The 19,858-nt window shown below is 29.1% G+C and overlaps 2 protein-coding genes across 20 annotated transcripts in view; both read left to right on the forward strand.

Annotated features, from left to right (window-relative positions):
• Positions 1 to 8,935, forward strand: part of LOC124948502 (retinal guanylyl cyclase 2) — a 14,216-nt gene extending 5,281 nt beyond the window's left edge. For 7 of the 15 annotated variants that reach the window (XM_047492196.1, XM_047492195.1, XM_047492191.1 and 4 more), the window contains 21 exons: positions 253 to 565; positions 1,066 to 1,229; positions 1,326 to 1,452; positions 1,503 to 1,676; positions 2,108 to 2,474; positions 2,590 to 2,888; positions 2,993 to 3,095; positions 3,281 to 3,383; positions 3,527 to 3,715; positions 4,007 to 4,087; positions 4,240 to 4,416; positions 4,828 to 4,987; positions 5,095 to 5,244; positions 5,328 to 5,499; positions 5,595 to 5,735; positions 5,795 to 5,987; positions 6,101 to 6,272; positions 6,374 to 6,644; positions 6,845 to 6,856; positions 6,980 to 7,575; positions 7,659 to 8,934. In XM_047492196.1, the coding sequence (XP_047348152.1) occupies positions 304 to 565; positions 1,066 to 1,229; positions 1,326 to 1,452; positions 1,503 to 1,676; positions 2,108 to 2,474; positions 2,590 to 2,888; positions 2,993 to 3,095; positions 3,281 to 3,383; positions 3,527 to 3,715; positions 4,007 to 4,087; positions 4,240 to 4,416; positions 4,828 to 4,987; positions 5,095 to 5,244; positions 5,328 to 5,499; positions 5,595 to 5,735; positions 5,795 to 5,987; positions 6,101 to 6,272; positions 6,374 to 6,644; positions 6,845 to 6,856; positions 6,980 to 7,575; positions 7,659 to 7,909 (4,164 nt within the window). In that variant the 5' untranslated portion in view covers positions 253 to 303 and the 3' untranslated portion in view covers positions 7,910 to 8,934. Of the gene's footprint in view, positions 72 to 252; positions 566 to 1,049; positions 1,230 to 1,325; positions 1,453 to 1,502; positions 1,677 to 1,955; positions 2,036 to 2,107; positions 2,475 to 2,589; positions 2,889 to 2,992; positions 3,096 to 3,280; positions 3,384 to 3,526; positions 3,716 to 4,006; positions 4,088 to 4,239; positions 4,417 to 4,827; positions 4,988 to 5,094; positions 5,245 to 5,327; positions 5,500 to 5,594; positions 5,736 to 5,794; positions 5,988 to 6,100; positions 6,273 to 6,373; positions 6,645 to 6,807; positions 6,857 to 6,979; positions 7,576 to 7,658 lie in introns of those variants that run through there. The other 8 variants (XM_047492199.1, XM_047492201.1, XM_047492200.1 and 5 more) reach the window with 7 other exon arrangements.
• Positions 8,936 to 9,432: 497 nt separating this feature from the next.
• On the forward strand, positions 9,433 to 19,774 carry LOC124948231 (eukaryotic peptide chain release factor subunit 1). Of its 5 annotated transcripts, XM_047491551.1 has the most exons (12): positions 9,433 to 9,834; positions 9,982 to 10,208; positions 10,698 to 10,873; positions 11,051 to 11,178; positions 11,308 to 11,458; positions 11,560 to 11,750; positions 11,867 to 11,996; positions 12,074 to 12,294; positions 12,403 to 12,550; positions 12,979 to 13,089; positions 16,344 to 16,360; positions 17,114 to 19,774. In XM_047491551.1, exons 2-10 carry the CDS (start codon positions 10,123 to 10,125, stop codon positions 13,056 to 13,058), a joined length of 1,311 nt encoding a protein of 436 aa, XP_047347507.1. In that variant the 5' UTR covers positions 9,433 to 9,834; positions 9,982 to 10,122; the 3' UTR covers positions 13,059 to 13,089; positions 16,344 to 16,360; positions 17,114 to 19,774. The 5 variants fall into 5 exon arrangements, with proteins under 5 accessions (XP_047347507.1, XP_047347509.1, XP_047347508.1 ...); XM_047491553.1 differs by lacking the exons at positions 16,344 to 16,360; positions 17,114 to 19,774 and adding an exon at positions 14,670 to 15,251; XM_047491552.1 differs by lacking the exons at positions 16,344 to 16,360; positions 17,114 to 19,774 and having other exon boundaries at positions 12,979 to 13,940.
• Positions 19,775 to 19,858: the final 84 nt, after the last annotated feature.

The following is a 19,858-nucleotide window of genomic DNA, read 5'->3' on the forward strand; positions in this document are numbered from 1 at the left end:
TTTTTCTTATAAAAAATAAATAAATAAAAAGAAAATATAATTATTAAGCATGCAATTATAAAAAAAAAAAGGTAATTACTCTAATCAATATTGTATTACATTTCAAATAAAGAAAAAACAAAAAAGGAATATCATTATAATCATTAATATTGAAGACAAACGTGTTCATTATATTCCGAACAACATTTAGTTATTAAGAAATCAAACTGGTTATTAGATAGAATTGCTTGATGAAGTTGTATTTGTGAGCAGGCAGTAGAGCAACGGTGGCAACGGTATTAACGGCAGCAGGGGCAGGAGCCCATGGCTGGAAGTTATCTGTACCAGTGGTGGTGGATCCCAATTGTGATCCTATCTAGATGCTGTCTACTTCTTACTACCGATAGTAACCTACCTTACTTATCGCAATATCCGGAAGAAGAGTATTCGGAATTCCACCCAATTGATGACGAGGTAGTGGTGTTCCTTCACGAACAATGCAACGAGGAGGTCAATTTAACCGATATTCAGAGTCAGTTACAGCATTGGAGCATGAACCTTTCCATCAGTATATTACCGAGATCTTGTGAGTACTTATGAACGAAGAACGTGTATATATATATATATATATATATATATATATATATATATATATGTACATGCATGTATCTTCTGTATTATATATAAAGTCATCTGACACACGTCCACACTCTGTCATTCTATGTTAATTAAGAGAATGTATTTTAGCATCGACTATAACGTCGAGTTACGTCGATATATTGTATATTATGCAACAACGCGAACGGCTACGTTTTAGATAGGGAGCTAATGCAGTAGATATATACAATATCGATTTAATATCTATTTCCCCAGTGGAGATTTATGTCGTAATCAGATAAAACGTAGTAACCTTACGGCGAAGTGGCGCAAACGCGTTAAAACTATTATTCTCGTCCAATTGATTTTAACCCCCCTTTTCGTTTGATCGCCGTTATTACGTAGCGTACTTCTATCATGCTGCCGCGACTCTATATACACCTAAATAGACGGGAGACGACGATGATGTGAAGTGATAAATGTTAACAGTGACCTGTGAAACGCGGTCCTGGGGTTTCGGCGCTTTGCTATATTCTCTCAGCCAACCTACAACGAAGGCTTTGATAGCCGCACTTGATAGCTCGAGTTGCGAGTTCGTTTCAAAATTGGCCCATACTTGGAACAAGCCTCTATTCACGTGGACTTGTCCTTTGGTAAATAACGTTGTCGTGTCTCTTACACATAAATCCTTCGATCGTTTCGATCGATCTCAACGAATCAAACGTTCAATGAATTTACGTTATTTATAGAAAAACTTGGAAGATCGAAGATTATCGAGCATAGTGAGACTTTCTCCGGCTTTACCATCTCTTGCTCAGGCTTTGGTAGAAATGTTTCTTCACTTGCAATGGAGATCCGCAGCGATTATTGGCACGGGTGAGAGCACACGTGTCTTATTTACTATCAAAGCAACGTGATCTTTAAAGTAACGTGCTTCTTTTCAACAGACGAGGAACCATGGTCGAGTCTAGATCGGGTCGTAGTTGATGCTCTTCGAACTATCGGGATTGTACCACGATATCACGCAATATTACCGCAACGCGCTACCTGGAATCAAGTTCGAAGAACGTTGAAATCTCTGCATTATATATCTCGCAGAGGTAAATATGAAACTGTAAAAGAGAATTGAGTAATGTGTAGAAAATCGCACAATCTTTACACATGCCGCACCTGTATATTCGTTGTTCGAACGAGCGCTTAGTTTGCACTTATTCGCTGATCATAATTACGCCCTATTAACAAAAAAAAAAAAATCAAAAAGAAAAGAAAATTGATGAATTGAACGCTTTACAATGAATTTCTATCCTCTTTCACATACTCCCTCTCTGCCTCTCTCTCCCTCTCTCTCTCTCTTTCTCTTTTTCTTTTTTTTCTGTCAGTGCACCGAGATGAATTTAAAAGGATTACGGGCGAGATGGAAATGAGATGGAAAATAGTTTGCTATTCTATCAGATCGCGCGTAAGGGCAACTGACGCATACTATATAAGCGCATGAATTTTCGGTTCTCTCATCTTTTCTTTCTTTTTACAGCTACGGTGCTTTGCTTGCCCCTGAACGACGATTCAACGAATCGTATTTTGACCGAGCTGGATGTATCACGGGATTCGAGCATGTTGACTTCCATGATTCTGATGATCCACACAGAAGATAATGATCTGTTTCTTCCGCAGATTGTGCCTACGGCATCGCCACTTGAGACGCCAATTTCACTTTCGTTTACAAGTACTCAGTCTTCCAACTTTTCTCCTTCAGACCTTCCCCGAACTTATACGATCGTAGATCAAAGAACGGATGAGGGAAGTACGAAAATGAATCCATCTCAACGATATGTACCCTCACAAAATCTCAGTGGTACCACGTTAGACAATCTGCTTATATTAATGCCACTTGATCAAAGGTGAATGATCTTTATAAATTTATATATATATATATATATATATATATATATATATATATATATATATATATATATATATGCATTAACTTCATCGTTCGATTTTCGTTCATTGCAGATACGATATTCAAGAGATGTTAAATGGCACAGAGTATTACACGCAACCGACATTAATCGAACGTTTAAACGAATCACTCGGCATTATGATGCACGATAATGGTACTATAAATTCTTATAATAATAAAATTTACACTTATGTTGTAATGGATTGGCGTGTCGAAAAGTGGGAACCTATTATGATGATATCTGAAGAGAAAGAAGGTTTAACAGTAAAAAGATTAACTACCAACGCTCCCGCCTTTTTCACAGTAGAAAATATCGATTTTATTCCTTGCGATGCTGATAATGATTGCACAAGTAATTATTAAACAAGTCTTGATTTATATAATTAATTAAGATATTTTAAAATATTAATGTCGAACGAAATAATTAATATAATAAAATTTATTCAAATTCGGTAGATGGTCTATTGGAGGTATCCGTCCATGCTACACATATCGTAGCTGCCATTTTGGGATCCTTATTCTTCGCTTTTCTTCTTGTCTTTCTAGCAATATTTATCCGGTAAATCATGTGCTTCACATCTTCGTGTGCTTTTCATTGTTATTTCGATGCCTGTTTTATTTATGATTTATTCTTCCATAATTATGTTAATTTTCAATATTTTTTCTAACTTAATATCAACACTATTATATTTTATTAATTTTAGTTGACATATTACGTGTAATTTAATTATATTGTTTTTGTAGAAAACAACTACTCAAAAATAGAATATCAGAAGGCCCCTATAAGATTATTCTAACGGCATCCGATTTCGTCTTTCCGCAGACTAATCACACGGATTCAAAAACGGTTAGTATTAAAATGTAGATTACAATGTATAATAATAGCGGTTGAATAGAAACTAGGGCAAAAGTTCGACTTTGTTAAAACATTTCACAGTGCTCTTTGTCATCTGACTAACTGAAAATACATTATTTTATCCGTCATTTCAGGTTGATAAGGGGGTCGAAACAATGCTATGCTGCTGGTTACAGCCGTTGCAGGAGTTTGGTGGACCAAAAGTTGAGAAACCTGATTTGCTTCAAGTAGGCACCGTCGGTTCCCACAGGCCCTATCTGCAAACTAGTACGGGAAATTTAGCGAGGCAAACTTTCTTCAAGGTCCGACGTGCTATATATAATGTAAATACGTCTCTGTCTTCATACGCGTCATACGCTTACATGAAGATAGTGTTCGCTATTCATTCACGCAACTTATAAGCAACTCGGTTACGAGCTTATCGTTTTTTTACTATATTTTTAATGATACCTTTTAAATGTATTAACATCGAATCTTATTTATCATACTGTACAATTTTTACTATACTTGGTATCGAACTGGACTGCTTGTATGATTGCGTGAATATAATCTGCTTCTTATCAAATAGAAGAAATCGAATTTACATATAATGTTTGTACTTTCAATTTATTTAGGGTGATTTGGTTCAACTGAAAGAATTATCCTGTCAAGGTACATTCGAATTGAAGAATAAAACAATGGGCGTTTTAGTTACGGTAATAAAAATATATTCTATTCAATTTGTTTTGTATGTTATTTTATTAACCCGAAATGTGATAATCCACGGGTAATTTAAAAGCATTTAAAAAGTCAAAGGAAATTTTTTTTTTTTTTTACACTTTTTAATTTTTAACATTTTTATGAATAGATTCATGGCCTACGTCACGAAAACCTCAATCCCCTCATTGGATGCCTGAATGAACCGACAAGACCATGCCTTGTATCGGAATATTGTTCAAGAGGATCGTTAGAAGATGTACTGGTTCAAGACGAGATCAAACTTGATTGGTCATTTAGATTGTCCTTACTTACGGACTTAGTGCGGGTAAATTTAATATAAGCTAAGAATGATTGCTAAAACATCGATTTGTCTAAAAAAAAAAAAAAAAAAAAAAAAATTCGTTTCTAACTTTTTATGTCGTAGAATGTAAAACATATATTACAATACACATAAATGCATTAAAATGATTATATATCTGATACTCCGATTCAAATAACAAGAAAGTGATTATTGATATAAAAAAAAAAAAAATTAATCATTTTAAAGATTAATTAAACAAAATACTTTATTATAAATAAGTCATTCGATAATCTTAATAACGATTATCAAAAATGCATCAACACGATGAAAATAATTGGAAGGGGATCGAATAAAAATAACAATCACTTTATTTTTATATTAATATCACATTACGAAGTTAAGTAAAGATTAAATGTAGCATTAAATTTGTTTAAGGGTATGAAATATCTTCACGGTACACCGATTAGGGTTCACGGTTACCTTACATCACGGAACTGTGTAATCGATGCACGTTGGGTCCTTAAGATTACTGATTATGGCCTTCCAGCATTTTACGAAGCTCAAAACATGTCATCACCTTCAAAATTATCTCGCGGTAATATAAAGCATTATTATTTTTTTATTTATGTATTATTATTTAAATGTCGTTATTATTAAATTTAATCAATATTTTCATTTTATTTTATTCATTTTACTTGGTAGATCTTTTGTGGACAGCACCAGAATTACTTAGAGATGTGAATCTTCAAAAGAAAGGTACTCAACCAGGTGATGTTTATAGTTTTGGTATCATCATGCAAGAGGTCATTGTACGCGGCGAACCATTTTGTATGTTAGCTTTATCTCCCGAAGGTAAAAGACTTATAAAAACAATGTATTATTCTTAAATTTTCGTACGATTCTAACATGAAATGCATTTACTTGTTACGGTATAGATATAATAGAGAAAGTGATGAGTCCACCACCATTGATTAGGCCATCCGTTAGTAAAGGTGCAGCACCACCAGAAGCTATTAATATAATGCGACAATGTTGGGCCGAATCTCCGGACATGAGACCTGATTTTAACTGTGTCCATGATTTATTCAAGAAACTAAATTATGGCAGGTGAGATCAAGAAATTAACAAATAATAATGTTTTTTATCAATTTTTAATTTAAAATCAAATATGATGTTCTTGTTTTCTTTTTCTTTTCTCACAGGAAAGTAAATTTCATTGATACTATGTTCCAATTGTTGGAAAAGTATTCAAATAATTTGGAAGAATTGATACGTGAACGTACGGAACAACTTGATATGGAGAAAAAAAAGACGGAACAGCTGTTAAATCGGATGTTACCAAAGTGAGTTTTCTAAAGATTTTATATAAATATTTAAGAACTAAGAGACTAATAATTCCCAGCTCGGTGGCGGAAAAATTGAAATTGGGCATCCCCGTTGACCCTGAAGAATTTCGCGAAGTCACCATCTACTTTTCGGATATTGTAGGTTTCACGACAATCTCCGCTCATTCAACACCTTTTCAAGTAGTAGATTTACTTAACGACCTGTATACGTGTTTTGATGCAACCATTAATGCATATGCTGTCTATAAGGTAAGGACAAGCATAACACATAAACAGTATTATTTAATAATATATACTTTATTCTTTACAAATTTACTTTTTTTTTTCTGTTTATTAAAATATTAAAATAATTACTACTTTAGGTGGAAACCATAGGAGATGCTTATATGGTAGTTGGAGGATGTCCAGTTAGGATTCCTGATCATGCCACTCAAGTGGCTACCATGGCACTTGATTTGTTACATCAAAGTGGAAGGTTTAAAATAAGGCATCTGCCACAGATGCAATTAAAATTAAGAATTGGTCTTCATACCGGTTAAGTATACTCAGATTTCTATTTTTTATATTCATCAATCAGATATCAATTTATTTTATTTAATATACCAACACTAATACTATGTTTAATTGTTCTGTAGGTCCTTGCTGCGCTGGAGTTGTCGGTTTAACAATGCCACGTTATTGCTTATTCGGTGATACTGTAAATACTGCATCGAGAATGGAATCAACGGGTGCACCATGGCGTATACACATTAGTCAAGCAACGAAAGATCGATTAACGCAAGCTGGAGGATATAATATTGAATATCGTGGTACTACAGATGTTAAAGGAAAAGGAAAAATGCCAACTTATTGGTTACTGGGGAAGGATGGCTTTGACAAGAAACTGCCAACACCTCCACCTTTCGGGTACTTTTTTGTTTTTTCATAATATAAATATAATTATCGATCTTAATGATAAATTATAAATGCATCAGTATTGCTAATAAATTTTAATATCAATTCTTTATCTCATTTTCTTTCTTCTTTTTTTTTTTTTTTTTTTTTTTTTTTTAAATAATTTACTTTCCAGTTTTTTGATAATTTATCTACTTCCATGCTATCAAAAGAGAGGATCATGGGTAAGTTAATTGTGTATTACATTTCTTAGATCTTCGATCATTTGAATTTATTAGATTATGGATATTAGAAACATATTGAATACATATTAAAAATAAAAACAATATTAATCCATATTTCAAAAGATTGGATGACAGTCTAGTAGTAAAGAACTCATTGAACGATGGGCAAGCAGAATCGAAACATCTACGACGCACATTACTCGCAAATAATAGAAATTATAGCATTCACGATGAAGAAGATGATGAAGACAATATCAATGAGAAAGGAAAAGACAATGGTAATGTGAAAATTGTTGAAGGGAATTCTTCGAACGCCTCTTCATTTGAAACATCAGAAACAAAGAAAGTTAATGTATCTGTACATGATGAAAAAACACTTGAAAAGAGTAATTCATTAAAATCAACGGAGGATTTATTTGAAATGTTGAAAAATGAACGTATGAATCAAAAACCGGCTGAATTTAACGATATAACTATTAAAAAAAGTACATCCAGTGATACACAAATTTCAAGTAATATATTAGCAGTATCCGATACAGAAACAACTGCGACAATCTTAGGCGCTTCAACTACTTCTTTGACATCAATTGCTAGCTCTGTTGCTTTATCTTTTCGATCGGCTGCAGCGAGTAAACATAGAAGGCTCATCGGTGGTATCGATGAGAACGATCTTAGCACACCATATAATCGCTACAGATGTCTTTCTCCTAACGAACACAGTAAGTATATTATACATTTATGTTCATAATGTTTGATCTATCGATTTAATTAAAATATTTATTAAAAATATTAATAATTTCAGACAGAAGTTCTAGTGGTCGGTTGTTGAAAAGGCAATTTAGTTTAGACAGAGGTGACGAGCCTGTATCTATTGCCATTCAAGAGCCAACAAATCAGAGAACAATTCAACGACTTTTTAAACAAAATAGTGCAGGAGCAGCAAATGATTTAGAAAGGATCGAGGAAGTACCATCTACTCCTGGACATATTTCACAAAGATTTCGTCACACAGCATCGGTTACACTCTCTGTTGAATCTTTAACGACCCATTAAAAACGAATTACTAAAATTAAAAGAAATGTTCAATGTTCAAAATCATCATGTTATCTGTCAATATTCAAAACTAGGGAAAGTATGAAATTGATTTGCAATATCAACAAAATATTACAACATGTTCATTATTAAATATTCCTTTAAATGTGTCATATCATTGTTGATCATAGTAATGCAGCATGATACTGCAAACTGAATTTACTCGATACATCAATGATTAAAAAACGTTACATTTGTTGCTAGAATACTCACAGGTCTAAACTACATTACTATATCAAATCGATATATAAGACTAAATGTTGTTACAACATAACTTTCTCATCTCAATATGAAATCATTCTGAATGTAAAATATGTTGCATGTTATGTTATTAATTGTTCCTATGGTAGCTTAATAACTTTTATAATCAAATATATAAATTCATGAACTATACGAGACATAACTGCAAACATAATTGAATTGAATTAATATATAGACATGTAACAATAGAAACAAAATCATTTCTGTTATGCAGCATTTTTTGTAATTATTTAATTTATTTTACATTCAAAAATGTACAATTAATGCTTTCTTAACAAATACTTTTTATTTATTTATTTATTTATTTTATAACCAATTTTCTATTTAAGATATGGCTATGTACCATTTGCATTCATTTTCATAATACTATAAAAAAGAATTATAAAAGAGAAATATGTAGAAGACAATCGTTGAATGATAATTAAGTGAGTTATCTACTATTTTTACCATGAGAGGATGTTACATTTTGAGAGATTATAGTTCTTTGATGTTATTAAATGGCGTGTATGATGGATGTAAATAATCCACGATCTTTTTAATCTTACTTGTATGTATTGTATATATTCACATATTAAAATAATATAATAAGTAATTATTATATTAAGTAATTAATAATTAAATAATATATTGTTTAATTCAAAGATATTATTGAATAAAAATATATGTACAATTGTGACATATAAATGTAATTACACGATTATACTTACAGCTATTGCCTCATTAATTATTCATAGGAATAAATCACTGTAAGTTGTGTAGATTGATTTTTCATATAATAATTCTTAGAAAGTAAAAAGTAAAAAAAATATATATATACCATATTTGCGCGCGCATATTTATCTCAACTTTTCCCGCGAAACAGAAGAATGTTTAAAAAGAAGCAAAGTTTGTGACGTTTCAAAGACAGACAACTCTAATACCAAAATCCGATTATAAGTATAATCTCATTGGCGATAGGTACGCTAATGCGGTCCAATTTACGCTATATAGTTTGATACTAAGCTAGTGGTTTATTTTTATCCATGATTGGTTAATGTGTCAAGTATCGGAAGGATTAGTTTATTGGATCTTGTCTTGTGATTGGTGCAAATCTTTTTTCGCTTTATATCAATCATTCTATTGGTTCATTCAAAACTCGTTGAAACCGTTCATTCGATCGAGCTTTGGGCCGCCTACAATTATATCTGCGTCTCTATGCGCGATGAAAGTCTTGGAGCACCGTTCGCGCATATAGCTTCCAGTCTTTGCTTCCCATTTTGTAACGTGCAGTACATACGTCTAATGAAGTACTGACGTTTTTGGGTCCTATTTTAATTTGATCTGGGTCCATTAACACGTTTTTTAGACAGAACGTTCATTTAATAGCGGGATTAAGGACATAAAGGGTCTGAAAAACGTCAGGAATCCTGCTAGTCGAGAAAATATAGCTTTACGTTGTGAGGAAGAAGTGGAAGAAAGAAAGTTGTGGAAGGAAAGAGAAGTACTGACGTCCCGCTGCGGTGTCGCATGGCCGACGTGTGCATTTCGAAATCTATCGTCGCGTGGTATTTGCCGTACAGCAGGTATAGACGTTAAAGAAGAATTGCACGTGGCAAGACGATTCTAAAAAGGAACATACACACAAAGTGAGTCCATCGTGCGGTGTATATTTCGACTTAAGACGTATTCAAGTACAGCGTGTACACGTTATGTTGAGCACGTTCTCTGACATAATCTGGTATGAACTGGATCAAAGCAGAAACGTCGGTAAATGAATTGGCCATACGTTTCAGAAGCGAACCTGTGGTACCCGGTTTTCGCGAGGACGCGGGCCACTTTAATCTTTCCAACTAACTTCCTCGATAAATCTGCCGACACGTATTAAATCCGACGAAGATCTCAGAAGCCGCGACCACGCGACTCTACGTACAGCAATGTCCAACGAGGAAACTTCCGCCGACCGCAATGTCGAAATCTGGAAAATAAAGAAACTCATAAAGAGTCTCGAAATGGCTAGAGGGTAAGTAGGTCGGCGGTAATTTTGTTCTTTTAAATGTCGTTGGCTATTTTATTTTATATTCTGACATATGGTTTCAATAGAAAATGATATGTATGTAAACTGGATTGAGAAAATATTAGAATATATTATTTTAAATAGTCTTATGCTTTTCAAAGTTGGAACATATCCTATGGTATTAGGAGCCTGATAAACTATTGTTTAATGTTCTTGCATAAACTTTTCTAGTGATGGTTCTTGAAGCAATATTACTAAAGATATAAAGATATTTAACAAAATCTGTGTCAAAGCAAACATATTGTTTGATTTTTTCATTATTAAAAGTTTTAGTTTATTACTTTCTAATTTTTTTTTTTTTTTTTTTTTTTTTTTGAAATATTTATATTATTTTTTAATATATGCAAATAATAGAATTAATTTATGGTTAAAGCTTCTATTCTCATTTAATTATTTATAATATAAGATAATAAAATAATGAAAGTATTTTTGTAGGAATGGTACCAGTATGATTTCATTAATTATACCCCCTAAAGACCAAATATCGAGAGTAAGCAAGATGTTAGCCGATGAATTTGGAACTGCGTCTAATATTAAGTCCCGTGTAAATAGATTATCGGTTTTGGGTGCAATTACATCTGTACAACATAGGTTAAAATTATATACCAAAGGTAATCATTTTTTTTACTTATAGAAATATGTTTTAGTTATAAAATTTAATTTAATTATATTTGTAATGTTTTGCACATATATATCTAATATTTAAATAATATTTTTAAAATATGAACAAACAGTGTGTGTAACTTTTATATTATTTCTAATATTTTCTGAATAATTATTTATTTTAGTGCCTCCAAATGGCCTGGTAATATACTGTGGTACTATTGTCACCGAAGAAGGCAAAGAAAAAAAAGTCAATATTGATTTTGAACCATTTAAACCTATTAATACTTCTTTATATCTTTGTGATAATAAGGTACATATAATACTACTTTTACAGTTGCATAATAAGTACTAAGTTTAGACTTAAATGTATATGTAATCTTATAAATTTGCATAGGTTATATTTTTAATATAAAAATGCTTAAGTGTTAATTGGTTTTAGTTTCATACAGAAGCCCTTACTGCATTATTAGCGGATGATAATAAATTTGGATTTATTGTTATGGATGGTAATGGGGCTTTATTTGGTACTCTTCAAGGAAATACACGTGAAGTTTTACATAAATTTACTGTTGACCTCCCTAAAAAACATGGTAAGTTTTTAAAGACATTAAAGGGTACAAGAAATTAAAGATTAATAATTTTATGTTATTAATCTTATTTATAATGTATGTTATTGCAAATTTGATTTTAGGTAGAGGAGGTCAGTCAGCTCTTCGTTTTGCTCGGTTACGTATGGAAAAACGACATAATTACGTCCGAAAAGTAGCTGAAGTAGCTACACAACTTTATATTACCAATGACAAGCCTAATATTGCTGGATTGATATTAGCAGGAAGTGCAGATTTCAAAACAGAACTTAGTCAATCAGATATGTTTGATCCTGTAAGTAAATATTTAAACAAAACGCATTTATAAAATTCTATATAACGTTGATACATTTAAAAAAGAAAGGTATTGTGTTATATTATTTTAGTTTTGTTATCACCTTATTATTTTAGAGATTGCAAGCAAAAGTTATAAAATTAGTTGATGTGTCGTATGGAGGAGAAAATGGTTTTAATCAGGCCATTGAATTAGCGGCTGAATCTTTGCAAAATGTAAAATTCATTCAAGAAAAAAAACTCATTGGTAAGAATATAATTATTTATTTTTTCTTCTTACAATATATGTATTACTTATTACGATATTGTAATGTTTATTATTAGGTCGTTATTTTGATGAAATTTCTCAAGATACTGGAAAATATTGTTTTGGTGTAGAAGATACATTAAGAGCTTTGGAATTAGGTAGTGTAGAAACGTTAATTTGTTGGGAGAATTTAGATATTCAACGATATGTCTTAAAAAATCATACAAATGCAGAAGAGAAAGTATTACACTTGACACCAGAACAAGAAAAAGACAAAACTCATTTTACCGATAAAGAGGTATAGTTTAAGTCCTTTAAGTTTAACTATTAATGAAATTTAAATTAAGTTTATAAATATATGTATATAAAGTCTAAAAAATGTAGCAAATAAATATGTAATTTTCAGAGTGGAGTAGAATTGGAACTTGTGGAATGTCAACCGCTACTTGAATGGCTTGCGAATAATTATAAGAGCTTCGGTGCCACCTTGGAAATTATTACAGACAAGTCACAGGAAGGATCACAATTTGTCAGAGGGTTTGGTGGAATTGGAGGTAAGTTTTTTCTACATATAATAAATTTTTTAATCTTTATTTTTTTAAGCAATTTATGTATTTATATAAATTGTGGAAAATTATTTGTATTACTAATCTTTCATGGCTTCATATCTTATTTTTTAACGTAAATATAAAAAAAGGTTGCGTGTACATATAAACAAATTATAACTAATTACTTTATTTTGAATGTAATGTGTTAATAGTATTTTTAAACACTATGATCATTAACATATTTGGATAAGGTGTATTTACTAATTAGCATTTATTATAACAAATGGCATTACATATTTAATATTTTTTATAAAAAGTAAACTTAATTTTTATAAATCGTCTTAATATCACTGTCAGCAAAAATTTTAAAGAAATGGCAAGGTAATGAAATGAGGTCCATTGATGTTAACTATAGAGTATATGTTCGTGTATAGGAATCCTCCGCTACAAAGTTGACTTCCAGTCACTGCAGGCCGATGAGCCTCTTGATGATGTTGACCTCGATGATTACTAATTTCATCCGTGAGATACTCAAAGTCAACCAGGTAGCTGTTTCTCTGTCTTGAGTGCATTCATGTACACTTTGTGTATTATAGATTATTATTTAGAAAACTGGACAAATTTATCAAAATGTTAATGTTAATCAGATACATATTTTAAATTATATGTTCTTTTATATTATTTCAAAATTGGGAAATTAGTGTCAATTTTTTGATACTCATCATTCAACTATAATCATTGTCAGTACAAAAATCATTTTCATTGGTATTGCAGTATTTAAAAAGATTTGTCTATATTATTCTCTCTTGATCATTTCAACATTGACATTAACAAAAATTATTTAACTTTAATTATTATTTTAATAACTATAACAGATAAATTAAAATATAACATATGCATTTCTGTACGTTATAGTAAAATTTTATATACATGATAACTAGAACGATATGATATTTATATTGCATGCTCCTGATTTTTATATAGTAAATTTGTCCAGAATGTTTACAGTTATTTTTATTGAGTTTCTCACTAAATAGTTTAGTTTTGATTCTTCTGTACAAAAGTAGTACATAGATGTCTCTTGCAATGATTTTGAATGTGATAGTGAAACCATTAAATACACAAAATTCAAAGATAAAGATGTGCATTCAGAGATGTTACTGAATTTTAAAGATGCTTTTTTGCGTAATGGTTTTCATTAGAGGGTGAATAGAAATGTAAAATAGGGGCTATATAATCTTTTATGAAATATTTTGAATTTAGACCATTATATTTATATGACATTGAGTAATAGCAAAGAATTTTACATGTAGTAAGGTGTATTTTTTGTATATATTCTTATTCAGTTTTTGACGAGAAATTAAGTAATAAAAGATTTTTACGTTTTATTATTATATATTAGCAGACTGTTTTCTCAACATGGAAATATGTATTTGTTAGTGGTTAATATTCCTTTTAGTTCACAAGTTATATTTGTTTATATTAATATTATATTGGCAAGTAATTATAATAAAGTAGGCCAATATGACATGTTGGAAAATTGTTTAATGAATGCATTATCATATGATCACACAAGGGTCTTAAAATATTTAATTTTTTTATGTTGCACATGTAGGAAGCAATGTACATGAGAAAACTGATTTGTCAATATTAAAAAGAAAAAAAAAAGATAAAAAAGAAAAAAAAATAAAAAGGAAAAGAAAGAAAGAAAACTATTTTTTAGATGTATGTGCATGTATATTGGGAGTATTTAAACTCATGTTGTAGCAAATATCTAATAGTTTCCACATTGATAAGATTCTATTAAGTATAATTCATTTTTTGTCATGTTAAATATTTATGTATGCAAATACATACTACATAATTAGAGTTATATTAAGCGGTGATTGCAAATTTAGTAAAATTATTTCACTATCACAAAAATATATATTTGTTAGATAAAGAATATACAAATAGTATATTATTTCTATAGAATATAAATGAAAATCTTTTTGTTGTATAATTGCACAAGAAAAAAATCAATTTAAACTGAACATAGTTTTAATTTCTAATATATAATAATTGCACTGCATAGATATATTTTTTGAATGGATTTATAAAGAAAGAATTTAATGCATCTTTACAGTACAAAAAAAGAACGTCTGCGATATCATGAAGTTACATCCTAGATATTGGCTTTCATTATAATAAGAGGTCAATATTAAAGAGTTTAAAAAAATCTGAGATTAGATCTATAAAAAGTGATGGATTAATATTTATGCTATAGTATAACAACTCTCAAGTAAATCATATAATAGTCATAATCTTGTAATTGTTGCAATCTCCTAATCTGTAAGATACACAAAGTGTAAAATCATTTTAATGCTTGTTTACACTTTTATTATACTAAAAAAAGCCTGTTTTAATGACACAATATGAATTCAAAAAAAGGAAAGCTACTCTAACTAAAGTCTGATTATTTAAAGAAAAATTAGTGAACTCATATGAAAAATGAATATACTAACTTTACTAATGATTATTATCCCTGTAATCCTTAGGGGAACAATAATTGTAATTGTACTAATAATTATTAACTACTGGTTTTCTTACAATATAATCTAGATTTAGAATGCATCCTTGGCATTTTTATAAAAAAAGCCAGTGACTATTACAAGTGTGTAAGTCACTTGTTTTAAATAAATAAAGGTTTTATATATTCTGGTTGAGATATGAAGCTTCTTTGTTAATATTATCCTATATTTAAGAATGTTGTGCAAATATATTTTACATTCTAAGTCTTTTTAGCAATCACCATGACTATAAAAAAATTAAACAAGTTCTTATTTTCTTTTCTTACTAGTTTTTATTTTTATAAGTGAGAAGTTACGTTAGAATACCAGTGGCAAATTTTAGATAAATTTTATTAAAAGCACACTCAAATATTACACAGATTTTATTATTTTATACACTTTTTCTTATTTTATATTTCTATATATTCCTTTAGAAAAATGTGTGAATATTTGTTCTTTTATTTTGTTTAGAAAATGTTGCTTTTGCACTATCTTGCTATAACTACTATTTGATGCTTAATATATACAAATATTAGCCTTATTATACTTACTATCATAATATATTTTTGCTTGATTTATTTTGTTTTATATCTCGCACGATATATATTGTGAATATTATGATATTTGGAGATTCCAAATTATATTCAAGTTTAATTGATTGTATTTATTTTATTTCATATAAAAATTAAGAAAATAATTTGTTGTATTTATTTACACTATCGTACGTCATATTTTGGTATTTTTTTTCACAAATAATAAGATATATAAATATATCTTATGAATTAAATATTAAGTAATGCATAAATTATTAAGTACCGCTTGTTGCATGTTACGCTATAAGCAATTTTAGATTAAATCCATCACCAAAGTTACAATAATGGTGTTATTTTTATTAATTTATTTAATACTTTTTACTTAAATAGTTTTTAGATTTATTGGACTAAAATTGCTTGAAATGACAAAATATGAGTTATAACAATTTTCTAAGAAAGATATGAAACTATTGAAATTATCTTAATTTGTTTTTTATCTTATTTGAATTTAATAGATCATTTGTATTAAACTAATCATAAAATTTTTTGTATTATATTTTTTTTTGTTAATAATACTTATTTAATCAGTAACTTAAATTTCTATTCATACTAATACTTTGGCAATGGACATAGATTATAAACAATAGTAATATTCTCACAATGCTTAACAGAGCTACTCTCTTTGAGAAGTACTAATTAAAGTCTTGTTTCTGTTAGCTCGCATACTGGGAAAGGTACAGTACTTGCTTTTTATAAAAACTAGTAACAAGAAAAAAGTAAAATAATTATTTATTTTTAATCTTTACTATTTTAGAATGTTATACATTGTATGCAGGGAATGTTTTGTATTATTACAATGTAGGAGTATTATAGATCATGAAGTAGCAAAATATAAAAATTTTTTTTAAAGATATTTTTAAAATATTTAATTTATTGTAGAAATCCCTTTTAGCAGCTATTAGAAGCAGTCAAGCACAATAGTCACTTATAATGCTAATTATTACAAATTTTAAATTAAACATTTGAATGATATTTATTATTGAAGCAAAACAATCCATTACATTATGTATAACATTCATATAAGATATTATAATGTTGATTTATATAATTATTATGAATATATTAAATTTTTAACTTCTACAAATATTTATTTTACACATTATAATAATAAATAAATAAATTTTATATATATAATTTATTTTTTTCATTTTTTTTTTTTTCGTGTTAATGGTTTTAAATTATTATTGTCATTGAAACAATGTTTTTCTAATTTGAATATTTCTTTGATATCAAATGGAATTAGTATTCTGTTAATATCATAGAACTTTACAAAAGCACTGATATAACAATATAAATTTGAGTTAAAATAAAAACATGATATATTAGAATAAACTATAAACAATTTTTTATTTTGTACAGATATTTATGCATTAATATTATTATTATATTATTTATTTAATGATAAACATTCATATGTTGTTTTGCAGGTATTCTACGTTACAAAGTGGACTTTCAAAGTATGCAGCTGGAAGACATTGAAATTGATAGTTTCGATCTGGATGACTATTAAATCCCTGATTTGACAAAAACACGATCCTCTTAGCTTCGAAATGGAAAATATCACGTTCCTCTTTGCATTATATTTCAAGAAAAGTATGCAAAGATGTACGTTGCAAAATAATTATTTGATGCGGTACATAGGGTATCATCAGGAAATTATTGTCTAGACTATGAACATCAAGCAGCTAGCAATTTACACAGGACAGTGCGGAAAATATGGTGCGTTGGTAACAGTTCATACCTGTTAATAACAACAAAGGCAACTCGAAGACTGTGACACTTAATTAAGCCAGCTTGATATCTGCCTACTCCACACATTACCTACTATGTTCTTTGATTATTCACATGGATTTATTTAATTACTTGCTCAAACAATGATATCATGTAGAATTGTACAGTATATGATTTGAGGTATATCATTTTCTTTCACATCAATATTTATCATCTTGTCATCGTGCTATTAAAAAGTGGTTATCAGATGTTCATAAATACAGTTCTAGCATAATTTTTGTTCACATACGATCATAGCTGAGCTGTAATAAACTGATTGTCATAAACTTAAATGTGCGTATCGTGCATTCTATACCAATTGCAAAATTCATATGAATAATAAAAAGCTCTGTACATATACATAAATTTTTAATGGCACAGTTGCCTTAGGAGAAACAAAATCTTTCCGTCTTAACGAGTGATACACATACAAATGTAAGAACAGTTTCTTAAAATCGATATTGCTTTATTGCTGGCTCGCGATTCTTAGATTTTGTACACCCACGACTGTACATAACAAATGCTGTATAAGCGTATCAACCTAATCTCTTAATTGTTGAAGAGGTTCGCCTCAATGGTAAGATAAATTCTTGCAATATAAGAATAACAGTTACTAAAGATATTACAAATATTATAATTAAATTTTTAATTTGTCTTGCTTATTTGTACAATGCCTTTGTAATAAACAGTACTGTAAATGTATAAATGTGAAGAGAATGCAATGTGCGATGTTGGCAATGTATCCTTTATAAAAAAAAAAAGAAGAAAAATATTATAAGGAATAGTTTTTTTCTTAATGTTGTGAAATTTTCGATAAATGATGTCTGTTTATTTACATCATATAATACTTCATTTACTTTATGATTTTTCTGTGCAAGGCATGCATTTTAAAATATTATTTTACGACGAGCAAGATTAATAAAAATTTGATTTGCTGTCGTGTACAACGAATTTTTAATAGATTAAAAAGAAAAAAATAACATTCAATCTTTTATTTTGAATGAGAGAAATTTTTGGATGTTCCAACCTATAAAATATATCAAAGATTTAAGAGCCATAATTAAATGTATCTTGGATAAACATAACTAATAATTTGAAAATATATTTTTGAAAAAAATAGTTTGTGTGTTATAGGTTGTTCTAATATGTTATGTTTATTTTTCTAACGTTTTTTTTTCTTTTTTTTTTTTTTTTTTTTTTAAATGACGTGAGTTATTTGTTGATATAAAGAATCGCAGAAGGTATGATTATAAATATACATAAAATTTTAATCAATATTCAAATATCGTAGGAAAAGTATTGCGAAATATCAAGTTTACTTGATTAGGCATAATAATTCGGGAAAGAATTAATTTAAATCATAGCCATAAAATCCATGGGATTTTAATCTTTTTGGTGAGAGTGGAGATATTTACACTGCCGAATCGTATGACGTAATAAGGTATCGCTGAGCACAGTATCTACTATAAAAATAAGTTAAATTTGGAACTGTTCATTGTTTACATTAATATTAGCTCGTAACTTACATTTAGAAGTTCATAGATTATTTTCAAACTATTTTAATATTACAAATGTATCTTATTCAATCAACGACCAATTAACATTTAAACGAATGAACGAATGTTATACCGTCTCGATTATCATGATTTATTATCTTTCATTCGATAATAAATTTTCGTTCGATAAACCTTCGTAATATTCATAAAAAGAAGACCAATAGACTTAATTTTCGATTTTATAAAAAATATAATATTTATGCAGAGGAGCTCTTTCGTACAAGTATGTAGGAATTATAGCCTATCACGAGGAGTCAAGGAGCGTACTTTTATATGTTCATTCGAATAGTTCATCATTGGGTAACGTTCCAAGTGCTAGATTTAAATATTAAATTTTTAATAAAACATGTTAATTTGATCGTATGCAATAAATGAAAAAATATTCATCTAGGATTTACATGGAAAATGTTGCCGCGCAATTAACAGTGTACAGCAGCTCAAATCTGATTGGCTACTAATTGAATCCACAATAACCACGTGATCTTCAAGTGATACAATTTAGTACGGTTATTAACGTTATATTACTGTGATTAATAAATATATTTGATTAAAAACAGAAAAATGTGTGAGTGACAATTTAGGTGTGCCACGATATACTGTAAATTGATTATGTATATAAAAAATTACAAAAGAACAATTTTAAATGTACAAATAATTCTAATCGAAGTTTTTGCACATTATGTAGGTACGATGTTGCAATGTATTGGAGACTTTCAATATCATACATTCCTCGAGTTCAAATAAATATATAATATTACTGAATTTATGTATAATTTATATATATATATATATATATATATATATATATATATATATATATTATTTAAATAAGTGAATAATTTTTAG

The sequence above is a fragment of the Vespa velutina genome, chromosome 4 (assembly GCF_912470025.1).
Source record: "Vespa velutina chromosome 4, iVesVel2.1, whole genome shotgun sequence".
Taxonomy (NCBI): Eukaryota; Metazoa; Arthropoda; class Insecta; order Hymenoptera; family Vespidae; genus Vespa; species Vespa velutina.